Below are 13354 nucleotides of genomic sequence, written 5' to 3' on the forward strand. Positions count from 1 at the left end.
TGAAGCAAAAAAGGTGCTCTTTCAAATGACAGAAAGAAAACAATTAAAGCTACACAGTAGAGATGTTTGCACCCACAAATGGCAAACATTTGCATAAAAAGGTGACATAATTTCTTCAAGTAACTATATCTTTGTTTCCAGATGGCTGGAAAGTCTCCTAGTTCAAATCCTAAAGATACGTCATGGGCCATGATTACTGATCAAGTTATGGCCTGAATCTAAGCATACATCAGGAGCAATGAGGAGTCAAATTAGGCCTTAAACTTCTTTTGTAAAATTTTTCATGAAGTTTGCTGGCCCATAAAAAGGGTGGCAAGCTCAGGTTCCAAACTTTGCATAGGAACTTAGCACCAGAGGTTGTAATAATCAACAACATTTCAGGCCCCTAACAGGGATTGTTTGGCTGCAGTGCCCGGACAAAGTGGCCATTTTGTGTTGCGTGGAGCACGGTGCTCTGAATGACCTTCATTCAGCTGCCTCTAGCTCTTGAACCAATAGAGATCCAGCCGAAAAATTTTACTTAGTTTTGTTTGAGGCTGTAGCGAACATCCACACACAATTTTATTTAATTTGAAGGAGGTTGAGCATGGATGATTTTCTAAATTGGTCCACTTGACGTGGAATGTCCCCCTCCCATAATATTCCCTACAAGACAGAATGGGAGGGACTGGATTAGGGAGCAGAGTGACTCTTTTCTTCTACCCCACCCAGCCCCCTTTCCTACCCTTCAGGCTGTATAGTAAGGGAGGGGCTGGAGCAGGATGCAGAGAACTGTTATCTGCTGAATGAGATTCTTTGAATATTTATTTTTATTTATTTAGATTTTTATATTCCATTTTTAGCCAGTCATGTATTTATCCGTCTAAGTAGATAGAAAGTTGATGCATTCCTTCCCCCGGCCCATACTGAATCTTAGGATGACCACAAATCAAAGTTCCCAGGTACAGCATTTGCAGAGAGGTGGCTGGGTGAGAAAAGCAGGAAGGAGGGTTTGCTATTTCAGACTACATACAAATACCATACACTGAAAATATAATTAGGCCTGGCAGTGTTCTCCAAAGTGGAGTAAGCACTGATCCCCTTCATAAAATGAAAATGAAGAGACTGTGTTAGAAAACTAACCAGCTGTAGGGAGAAACGTATAGCTGACAAGACAGGTTTCACTTGTGACAAACAGATAATCTTGTGAGAGAGTAAGCAGAGAAAATTGTTTAAAAAGTGGGCAAGTGGAGAGGAAGTGACATCATCCACCACAATGGACGCCTCAGCCCAGGGCTCTGAACTTCCACCACGCTATCAGCCCCAATCATGCCACACACCGGCCGAAAAAAAACCAAACCCTCTGCAACCGCGACTTTAAAAGCGGAAATTTCCGGGATGACAGCGATAAAAAAACAAAACAAAAACCCAACAACAAAAAACAGATCTGCAGCGTTTTTCATTCGCTAGCAGAGAAACTCTGGACGCGCTGGAACAGGGGGAGCATGACAGTGGTGGTGACCCGCGAAAATGAGGAAGGCGACCAAAATGCGGAAGGCAGCGGCATACCGACACGAGCGGACTTCCTCGGCTGGTTCGCAGAATTGCGGCAGGATATGGCATTTCTCCGCGCTGAGGTCGGAGAGTGGATCAGCGAAGCAAAGAGAGACACAGTAGCGCTGGGACACCGCGTAGAAGAGGCAGAGTCATGCCTGGAAGGTCAAGCCACAAATACCGCTGCACTACAGAAGGAAAATCAGAACCTCATCAACTTGATCGCAGCACTAGAGGAAAAGCTGGAAGACCTTGAAAACAGGTCCCGCAGAGCCAACCTACGCTTCAGGGAAGTACGGGAACTCTCTGAATACACCAACTGCCGTACTACAGCGACCAGTATATGCTCCACTGTACTGGAAAGAAAAGAGGGCAAGACGGAAGATACAGCGATTAAACTGGACAGAGCACACAGATCTCTAGTAACCCAAGGGGGCAACCTACCAAGAGACATAGTGGCCTTCTTCCATGACTTCTCCACCAAAGAGAAAGTAGCCCGAAAGGCCAGAAAAATGGGCCATGTGGTGTGGTAGGTTCAGAAGGTAGAGGTCTTTCAGGACCTATCAAGCGACCACAATCAAAAAGCTCAGGGATTTCCATGGAGTCAACAACACCCTAAGAAAAACAGATATTAAATATCACTGGCTATTTCCCTTCGGACTACAATTCACCATGCAAGACAAAACTATCAAGGTGCAGTCGATAGCAGATGCTATGGTAGCCCTGAGAGAGCTGGTAATTAGCACATTGGGAGAACTCCAGGAGAACCCTAACAAGACACAGCTCAAAAGCATGGAGGATCAGATCAGGTGGCAGAGAGTTACAGAGACGAGCAGACACCTCCAGAGACAACCGGACAACACCCCCCCACCACCACCACTACCACCACCACTAGGAACGGGAAGTGGGTGACAGAGCCGATGGTGGTAACTTTAAAACACGTGGAATATTACTTTTTCCAGATTAATTGATATTCTTGATAATGGATATATTGTTTCTGGCGACTATTGCCACACTGGTGTTGCGGCATATAAGGTGGTGGGTGTGTGAGGTTTTGAGATATGTGGTAGAGCCGGGGAGTGGGCTCTTTTGCTTGGATGAAATCACTCCTCCGAAGGGAGGATGGACTCCGTACGGAGTCCCAGTACATAGGGGGGAATGGGGTAGGGGGAAGGGAAAAAGAGGGAAGGGACAGGTGCCTGTTTACTAGTACATGATGACTGTGAAACGAAGATGTGTACGGGTTCCACATTACCTACTATATCAGAGGCCTATTGCTCAATTAAGCCCAGGGAAGTCAGGAAGAGGGAAGCCAAGAGAGTGTAGGTCTTAAGATGGGAGGGCTAAAAATAGTTTAACTGAATGTGAAAGGTTTAAACTCAGCAAGGAAGCGTAAATTACTGTTTAAAGAAACTAAGTCTAAGAATGCTAATATATTCTGTCAAGATACTCATCTCAAGGCGCGACATTTGGCGCTAATACACTCCAGAAAATACCCAACGCAATATTACTCCGCAGCCACAAAGGAGTGCAAATATGGAGTAGTAGGTATACTGTTTGCCAGCAAGTTAATAGTTGACATTAAAGCTATTATCAGAGACATACACGGGAGATTTCTGATTCTAAAGGTACTAATATATGGTGAATTATTCACACTGATTAATATATACGCCCCAAACTCTGAATAGGGAAACTATTTAGACTCCTTATCCATCTCACTATCTGGATGGGTAGAAGGGCACATCATAATGGGGTTGACTTTAACCTGACAAGATAGCCTTTCTTGGATAAGTCTGCCAGGGGGAGGGGTGGTTATTTCAAAGGTGCACAGATGTAGCCTGAAAGCCCTGATGGACACGTGGGGTCTATAGATGCATGGTGGTTAAGAAACCCCCTTAGCAAGGGGTTTCTTAACCACCATAGCAAGGGATTATACCTTCTACTCAAGGGATTATACAAGGGATTATAGCAAGGGATTATACCTTCTACTCACAACCCCACAGATCCTACTCCAGAATTGACTATTTTTTAATAGATAAAGGAGTAGTGGGCAAGATTTGCAATGCAGACATTGGTAACATAACCTGGTCAGATCACGCTCCCATATGGGTAGAACTGAGGATGGGCAGGGAACCTCTGAGTGATCCTTTTGGAGACTTAATGAAGACCTAATCACTGACACTACCTTTACTGACAGCCTATTAGAAGACACTGAGGACTACCAATGAGACAGGGGAAGTTAGCCCCACAGTAATATGGGAAGGTCTAAAAGCAGTTATCAGGGGAAAGTTGATCTTTAGGGCCTCATATCTAAAACAAGAAAAAGAAAAGACCAGAGTGCAACTATTGATATGCATTGGTAAACTGGAAATCAAACATAAAAGATCAGGGAACAGTACCACCCTCTCCCTCCTTGAAGAGTCGAGAACTGAGGGACTTGGATATGCCAGATTTAGCCTTTCAGTTAGATAGGACGAAACAAAAGTTCTTCGAATTTGGTAATAAAGCCAGCAGGCTGTTGGCTAGATGACTTAAAAACCAATGCCTGCAAAACCAGATTCTCAAAATCAAGAACAGAAAAGGGAACTTCCTATATGAAAGCTCACAAATCTCTAACAGATTCGCCCAGTTCTATGAAGAACTTTACTCTGCTGACCCCTCCATCAAAGATAAAGATATAGAGAGCTATATTGCGGATATTTCTCTACCATGCATTTCTGAGGAGGCAAGGGAATGTCTTAATGCCAAGATAGGTGAAGAAGAGGTACTAGAACCTATTATAGAACTTAAATCGGGAAAGCCCCAGGACTAGATGGGTACACGGATGGATTTTATAAGTCCTGCAAACAGGCAATTGTTAGATCCCTCACATCGATGTTCAACTATCTGAGAGATGGAGGCCAACTGTCCACAGGCTCCAATTTAGCTGGCATCACTATGATAGCTAAAGAAGGTCATGACCCCACATTATGTGGGTCTTATAGACCCATTTCATTAATCAATATTGACCTCAAGATATTAGCTAAAATTCTAGCAAAATGGTTAAGCTTAGTGGCATCTAACCTTATCCATGGGGATCAGTCGGGATTTATACTGGGAAGGCTAGTCTCAGACAATGTTCGTAAAATATTAAACACCAGCAGTCTTACTGGCGGTTGATGCTGAAAAAGCATTTGACAGGATGCACTGGGCCTACTTATTTCAGGTCCTCCATAGGTTTGGCCTGGGACCACACTTCTTAATGTGAGTGAAAGCTCTATACCATCACCCAAAAGCAAGCATTTGGGTCAATGGGGTACTCTGAGTTCTTCGAGGTTTGCTAGGGAATGAGACAGGGATGCTCCCTGTCCCCCTCTGTTGTTTGCACATTCGCTAGAGCTTTTTGCTTCACAGATCAGAGCAAACAACGAGATTACTGGAGTTTGCCTAGGCTCACACTCATACAAGATGATCCTATTTCTAGATGACCTATTATTCACACTCATAGATGCAAAAAGATCCCTTTCCCTTTTACTAAAGGAGATACGGAGATATGGAAGATAAAATACCTAGGGATAAGATTGGAGTCAGATTTGAGGAAGTTATTCGATATTAACTACGGTCCTTTCATAAAAGGCCTGACTGCAGAGAAATGGGAATGGCTACAGCTATCCCGGATGGGTAGGATACATACTATCAAGTTGAATATTCTGCCCCGATTCTGTTACCTATTCCAGACACTCCCCATAAATATACCCCTCAAAGTCTTAAGGGACTGGCAAAGGAAGCTATTCCGATTTATCTGAAAATGCCGACCACCGAGAGTAGTGAGAGCAGTCCTCTATCGCCTTAAACGATGGGGGATTAGGTGTACCTGATCTGGCTCTTTACTATGCCGCATCTCAACTGTGAGCAGTAATTTCCTAGCATGGAAAGACCATCTGTAAACCGTGGATGGTGATGCAACAAGACTTTATAGGTCTCACTTCCATGGAGGAGCTAGTCTGGTCAGCAGACATTCCCCCAGCTCTCAAACAAAAAGTTATCTCCATTCTGTCTAGTAACACAATATGGATACAATATAGGACACTATTGATAGAGGAACAAACCTTATGGCCCCACTTCTCATTCTTACTTATCAAGCTCTTTCCCCCAGGCATGGAGAGAGCTACCATTGCGTTTTGGAGGCGAGTAGGCATAGTAAGGCTAGAACAGTCATGGGATGGGAAATCCATACACTCATGTTCGAAAGTGTCCCAGCTATACCCACTAGAGGAGAGAGATAGGTTCGCCCCTTTCACAACTTTTCTCCTTTTTAAGATCAAGGGGAATCCCACAAATGCTCCAAAGGAGAAAAATCTAAATTTGAAGTCATCTGCACTAAAGCGGATAACATGAACAAAGCGATATCTAAATTACACAAACTCCTGATTGGCGAGGAGACCTCAAAACCATGCCATGTTCTGGCCTGGGAAAGGGACATGAATATAGAGTTAGATTTATCAGACCTCAAATTGTGCTATAAACTGACAGGGAAAAACCTAGTCTCATCAGCAATCGTTGAGAATGGCTATGAACTGCTTTATCGGCGGTAACTCTCACTCCCCAAAGACTTTGCAAAACGTTCTCGGACACTGAGGGGCAGTGCTGGCGCCAGTGCGGGCAGGAGGGACATTCCGTCCATATATGGTGGGAATGTTTCAAAGTAGTGGAATACTGGAATATACCTCTTATCTTAGAAGTGATGGGGTGTAAAATCGAAAGAAATCCTAGACTCCTTTTTACTCTTCATAGAGATATGCACCTTAGACGAGAGAAACTGCCACGTAATCCAAATGATTATAGTAGCGGCACGCTGCGAACTTGCAGCCTGGCGCCTTAAACCCGAGACAACCCGGAAAGCCCACATCAAAACCAGGCTTTCTAAACTCTATACCGTGTACAGACTGAGCCGCCCAAATACATAAATACACTCCCAAAATTCGAAAGATCATGGGCACCATATATTGCATGGCAGAAGACCCAGACTGAGATATTAATTCCCTCTAAGTCTAACCCCACACTTCCATAAGGCCACCTGATTGAAAACTAGAGACCACAACAGGTACTACATTGGGGGGGGGACGGGACAGCATCATGGAGGTGGGGCACAGGGGGATAAATAAAAAGCATCACAGTTAAACACAAAACTTCACTCTTTGATTTGTCACACATGTTTATTACAGACTCATGCTGGGTACAATACTGTAACTGAAATAAAATAACCAGCTTGTGGCTAACACAAACAACTGATGTAACTTGAAAAACAATGATTTCTGTGTAACATTGTAACATTTTCATTCTGTAACAACCATTTAATTAAAAAAAAAAAAAAAGTGGGCAGGTGTATGGGGAGAGGAGCCTTCTGTGTACAGGAGCCACGGGCCTTGCAGTAAGGCGAGTCCTGGGTTAGTGCTGTGAAGGTATGGAAGATTTTTGTGGTGTATCACAATGTGCCTGGGAGTGAAGGGAGTCTTTTTTCACTTTTAATGACATCTAGAACTTAATTAGTTTAGTATAATAAAAAATGATATAATTTACTAGAAGCCCCCGCAAAAAAAAAAAAAAAAAAGCTTAACATCATCATGGCATAAAGATGCACAGTCTCTCTCCAGCCCCTACTGCTCAGCAAGGTAGAGATTACTAATCAGTGTAGAGTTTAAGGAGCAGTTCTGATAGAGGTTAAGAATTACATCCATACAGACTTAAGGAGTCACATTGTGGGGACCAAGGTCACCCTTGTGTCTACTAGCAATAATAAGAGCTTTATGTTTTAAATAATCCCCTTTCCAAAAACCCTGCCAACATTTGACAGTCTCCCAGCTCATGGTGTTGTGTGGTGCAGAGGGTGAGGGCACACTTTTTTCATTTTGACATAGCTGCTAAATTGCTTGCCTACATCTCTGCATGCCCGTGCACTTTTGCAGCTGCTTTTTGTGCGGGTCCTTTTTCCGTGTAAAACAACCTGCCTGGAGTTGAAAATGCGATCCCTGTGCACTATTTTCCTCCCCTGTCGTAAACCTGCTTCCGCCCGAGGAAAGCCTCCTTTAAATGTGGCTGGGTGACCCCATGCCCTATGGATCACCATTAGCTATATTGAGGAGGGCAACCTTCTGCCATGGGTAAAACGGCTTTCATAATTGTCTTCTAAGGGCCCGATTCACTAAAGACTTTTCTCCCATTCTGTGTCTGTGGGAAGAGACCTTGCTGAATCAGGAGGAAATACAAGGAGGCGATTCCCGGGTTCTGGTGCTGGTCCGTGTTGTCCCTGCTCGGATTCCGTTTTCTGGCTCGGTGGCAGGCTATTACATAGTCTGCTGTTCTAGCTGCTGGTTTCTCCTGTTCCTCCCCAGGATTGTACCGAGTATATCCTGCTCATTTTTTTTGGGGCGCTGCGCTTCTCTTCTCTCTTTGGAGTTTGCTCGGTGCAGGAGGAAACGCCGTTCTGTTCCTCCTTCTCTGGAGTTGAGCTTCCTGGGGGTTTCCATCTGTCTCTGGCTGCAGGCTCCTGCATGGAGGATCCCTCTGTTCTGTGAATTCTGAGGCTGGGTGAGGAGGGGCCGGGAACAGCCCACTCGCTCCACCCTGCACTGGGAGAAAAGGTTTTTTTGGCAAGAGTCCTTTCCTTTATTTTGTTGCTTTTCTCAGTCTCTTCTGTTAGCCAGGGAATTCCCCTCCCATCTGTGGGCCCAAGGAATTTGGCACACGGCTAACATTTGGCTGTGGACTTCATTCAAGGGTAACAGGTTAAAAGGTCGAGCTAAAGAGGCAATCATATGAGACAAGCATGAACAGAAGCCTGGGGAGGGGGAGGGGGGGGGGTTCTGTCGAAACTCTGGACTGGAATTCCAGGATGCCAAGATCAGCCACTCCATGATGGCTTAGAATTACAGAAAATGCATTGACTGTTTCCTCTGAAGGCGTTTCTTGATTTCAGCTGTTAGCAGGAGACTCTGTGCTTGTTCTCTGTGCCAGTGAAAGTGTGCAGGGGCAGTGAATGTCTGATGAAGGGGGCGGGGGGAGGTCTAGCAAGTTTCCCAAGTGGAGGGGGGAATGCCTCTTTGCCTGGATCTTGGCTCACTTTTTCATGGTTTCCTGATATTCCAGTCCAAGAAGGTCACATGTTTCAGCAGCACATTTATGTGATGTTTTTTTTTTCATGCCCTTCTTACATCTCCTGCCCAAGTTCCTGATCCTCTGTTTGGTTTCATAATATTACAGCTTTTTTCCTTACCACTCTTCTTTTTCTTGAGGGAAGTAAGTGGTGAGCTCCTTTTATTGGGCATTATATCTCCTGCTGTTAATAATCTCCTTTCCAAAGTTCATGTTTGAGTAATTGATGTATGTGAAGAGGAGATACATCAGGTTTGCTGCTGACAAGCAGCACAGCAGCACCCCACCTTACTGAGTTTTACTGTAGTGAAGGTGGAATACTAGGGGGAGCTCCCAAAAGCTTTTAACATTTATTCCTCCTCAGGAATTATGCAGAAATCGAAGGGGAAACCCCATGATTTTGTTTGCTCCATCTGCTGACTGAAGAGGTAACGCTGTTTTAATCTGTTACCCCAGGGTGTGGCCTGGGAGTCGGTGAAACAGAGGTCAAGCTGGGAGAGCTGATGTTCAGCATAGAACCCAGAGAGGAAGGATCCATTTTTGTGGCTGCCCAGGATAAGGGACATACTGGATTTAATCTAAAAAATAGGCCCACCACAAAAAAATAAAGTATGTCTGCAGCAGAAGAGCAAGGCAAGCGAGTCACTGTCTGGATAGCAAAGTTAGCTGGAGCTACCTTTGGAGATAGTTCCAATAGTGCAGTTGCACTACTGAATATACCTTAAACTTAGCCAGCTAACTTTATCTGGCTAACTCTAGGACAGCTCTTTGGCATGATCAGATTTAACCGGATAAGTTATTCAGCTAACTCTGAATATTTTATCCAGCTGATGTAACTCCTCCCCGGAATGCCCCTAAGTTATCTGGCTAAACTTTAGCTGGTTAATTAGATAGCCAGATATCTGCCCTAATATTCATTTAACTGGATAACTGCTGAATTATCTGGCCAGCTGCCTATGAATGTGGAGCATCCCCATTTTCACTACAGCATGGGCTGCAATGTATCAGGAAAGTGATCTGTTAAAGGAGAAACTTCCCAGTGTGTGCACCAGAATGACTCTGCCATGGCTAGGGGTACGGCGTTTAACAAAAGAAGGGCACAGATTGGTCAGATTTTCTGCGCTAGACCTTTCACTAGACCTTTCAAAAGAAAAAAGGTTAAAAATGAAAACATCTGACCGGTCCTCCTGTCCTTGCCTCCTTCCTCCTCCCTATCCGCCCCCAGCCCAGTTGACTGTTTTTAAAACTGCACATACCTGAATTACTAATAAATAATATTCTAAGCTGCTTTGAGCATCACTTGGAAAGGCAGACTGAAAATCCGGATTATTATAATAATACGATTTGCTATTTTATCTTTGCGAAGACTGCCAGCCGTGAAGGGGGTCAATGGGAACAACCCAGTGATAACCTCCAGAACCAGCTTTAAGAATCTAAACTTTTTAAAATAAATTTAGGGGCAGAGCAGTTAAATAAGTTAGGTTTGTTGGTGGAGGTTTTGTTGTAGTTTTTTTTTTTTTTTTTAATTTAAGAAGGAGGCAGCTGTCTGCTAAAATGCATTATACGTGACCAAAACTGGCTAAAGTGGTCTGGTTGTGACGTTAGTTCACTTGAATGCGTGGAAAAAACAGGTCAAGAAAGAAATGTAGAAAGTGATGCTTTTTCCTCGGGCCAGCTTACTGCCAGAGGGTATTGATCAGTAGGGATGTGCCTTTTGTATGAGAACGACACAAAAGCAACAACACAGTTTTGTTTTGGTTTGGTGCAGCTTTTCAAAACAAACACAAGTTGTGCGTTTTGTTTAGGTTTTCTGCTTTTTAAGGTACGTTGAAACCACTTAACATGCACGAAAACAGGAAAGAAAAATCTTCCACCAGTGGGGGAAACAGCACAACATCCTGCACATCGCCAGCCTCTTCCGTGCACCGAAACAAGATTTGTGCGTGATCACAGGGAGGCCCAAGGATGCAACGGCTTGCCGTGGGCGTGAGAAATTCCGCTTGAGCCAAGCAGGACGCTCTCGCCGTAGCTGAGGAGGCGGGCGCGCGCTTGTAAAGAAGCCCCCACTCCGCGCAGCCTCTCTGTATAGTGCACTGGGACCCGACAGAAAGCAAAGACGGCGGACCCTCTTGAAGCAAGCAGAGGGGGGTCTCGCGCACAGGACCATGCGATAGGAGACCAAAGCCGTATGAAGTAACTGGGGGCAGGAGAGGCAAGAAGAAGGTGGAGGGCAGCCTGGACCCTCGGGAGCGAGGACACACCTCTTGAGCGGTCGTATCCACCGTTTCCTCAGGAAACGAGTCTCTTGCTACGTGAGTTACGCCGTAATGTGCAAGAGCGCAAACAGCAGTCGGAATAAGCTAACCAGGGTCGCCACGCACTTCCAAGCACATCCTTATGCCTCTGGGCGAACCGCATTAGCTTACAGATTCACAAACATCATTATACAGGTGTGTCTCTCGTTTGTTTATCCATAAAACCAGTCCGATACTGACCTCTGAGACCAGTGGCCAAGGAGCCGTTCAGCCTGGCTAAAGAAGAGCTTCGGCTAATATTATTGGCCCTTTCCAATTGGGCCTTGGGACATTTCAGATCTCTCGTTATGGTCTTAAGCATTTTAGTCCAGACACTGGCGTATTTTATAAAAGTGTCCCAGTGTCACTTATTTTATAAAAAATATTTTATAAAAGTGTCCCAGTGACACTTTTCAAGAAGGGTGAATTGTTGGTCAGTTTTGCCTTTATGTAAGCATGGCAGATAAAGACCAGTTGGTCCATCCTATCTGCCCAGCGATTCCTGCCCATGCTGTGGAGAATATCTTCCACTCATGGTCCAAGAAAAGTGTCTGCCATCTTCCTCTTTGATTCATCAGCATCCTGGGATGAGCCTACGAGATTCCCCTTCCTCATCCAGCGTTCAGGCCCTTCCACCCTCCCTTGTCTTACCTCCCAATTCACTGTGAGCTTTCAGTGCTTGTCATCCTTCTCCTGCTGGCCTGAACTTCTGGAGGGGGGTCACAGGGATTCAGCTCCTCCCTGCCCTTCAACGAGATGGCACAGCTGTGTGAGTGGGTCTGGCTGGCTGTGCATGTGAATGTATGCTTAGTTATATGGGTTTGTGTGTGTGCATATGTCTCTGTCTCTTTATATATATACTGTATATATATATACTGTATATTTTTTTTTTGTATCTTTTCTTTACATCTTGACAAAAGTAAAGAGAATTCATGTTTTTAAATCTCATTTGTTTGGGGGTTTGTTTTTTTTATGTAATTGCAGAATTATTATATTTGTAATCTCATTTGTTTGTTCTTCACAGATCCCTTAAAAGTAGTTTAACCCTTTTGTGCTCGGAGCTGAGGAGTGATGGAGAGCCAAAGAAGAAACGGAGCAGACTGTCAGAAGATTACAGGAGCCTGAAAAGCTCGGAGGTAAATCTGCTAAGGAACCCCACCCTTCCCAAGCTTTGCTGGATGGCCATTGATAACACCCCCCCACCCCCACCCCCTCCATTTTTATTTTTATCACAATGCGTCAAAACTAAAATTATATCAACAAGTAGCAAGTCTCAGATTTTCACAGAAGGCATGGCCAAGGGTAAAGCAAGTCTCTCCAAAGGAGAAGAAGAAGGGGTCCAGCCTTTCTCAGCCCCCATCCCACCAAAAGAAGAAAAAAAAAAAAGGAGCTACCCGACCCCTAGCTAACACAACAAAGTGGTCATCAAAAAGAAACAAGTAGCCCGTGCTTCTGTTATGAAGGACAGTGTGGATGTAACCCAAATCCTGGAGCCCAGACAAGCATGAAGAGGTCTCTATAGCCAAGCTCACGCTAACTTTTTTTTATGTGAACCAGATAGTGCTCCAAAACTATTTCCTGCTAAAGGGACTTGTTGTCTGTGGGGGGTAATATCAGTAGGGAAAGCAACACAGCTTAAGGTTTTAACCCATGGACACATTTTGCGTGTTGATGCTATTTTCCATCTTACATTCCCTGTACGTACTAGGATCAGTCCAGACCGTGGGTTATGTCCCCCGTCCAGCAGATGGAGTCAGAGCAAACTTCCGAGGGTGCTGACATATAAGCAGGTGCACCCTCCAGGGATCCTCAGTATCTCTCTGACTCCAGCAGATGCGAGTGGGGGAACCTCTGCTTCCCCAGCTTGTGGCTTCTGTTCCATACTTTTGGTATTTTTCTCTACCTTGGGATAGGATCAAGCAGGCCTGGGATTTAAAAAAAAAAAAAAAAAAAAAAAAAAAAGATTAATAGAAGTTCTTACTTCTGGGGAGTCTCTTTGAGCCCCCTGCCTGGGCCTCGCAGCCCTAGTTTGCTTGCCAGAGGGACTGTATTGTCTTTTTTCCTCTTCTCTTCTCTCCGGCAGTAAGTTATTGCAGTTGGGCTGTGTTGTGTTTTTTCCTTTTCAGTGACTTTTCCGACGGCAGGTGGATGCTGGTGGGGCCAGCCTCTCCCCCTTCGGCGCGCCGCGATTCGGATCCCTCCCCCTCGGCCCTGCGACGCTAAAATTCCCCGGGGCCGCGGCAGCAGGAAGGTCACATTCCCCTGTTGCGCTCGAGGGGAGGGTCGGTCGAGTTGAGCTAGGGCGGACGAGCCGGCTCCTCCCGCGGCGAGGGTTTCCCCGGATCCGAGCCTCTGTGCAGGCGGCCTTCCCTCCCGGGCTCGCGCCATGCAGCGCG

At 45.2% G+C, this 13354-nt stretch overlaps 1 protein-coding gene across 1 annotated transcript in view; it reads left to right on the plus strand.

The window, feature by feature from the left end:
* BAHCC1 (BAH domain and coiled-coil containing 1) overlaps window positions 1-13354 on the plus strand; it is a 216488-nt gene that overhangs the window by 161009 nt on the left and 42125 nt on the right. Inside the window, exon 15 of the mRNA XM_029599222.1 lies at window positions 11983-12094. Coding sequence (XP_029455082.1) covers window positions 11983-12094 — 112 coding nt within the window. The remainder of the gene's footprint in view (window positions 1-11982; window positions 12095-13354) is intronic.

This window comes from Rhinatrema bivittatum, chromosome 4 (genome assembly GCF_901001135.1).
Source record: "Rhinatrema bivittatum chromosome 4, aRhiBiv1.1, whole genome shotgun sequence".
In the NCBI taxonomy this organism is placed as follows: domain Eukaryota; kingdom Metazoa; phylum Chordata; class Amphibia; order Gymnophiona; family Rhinatrematidae; genus Rhinatrema; species Rhinatrema bivittatum.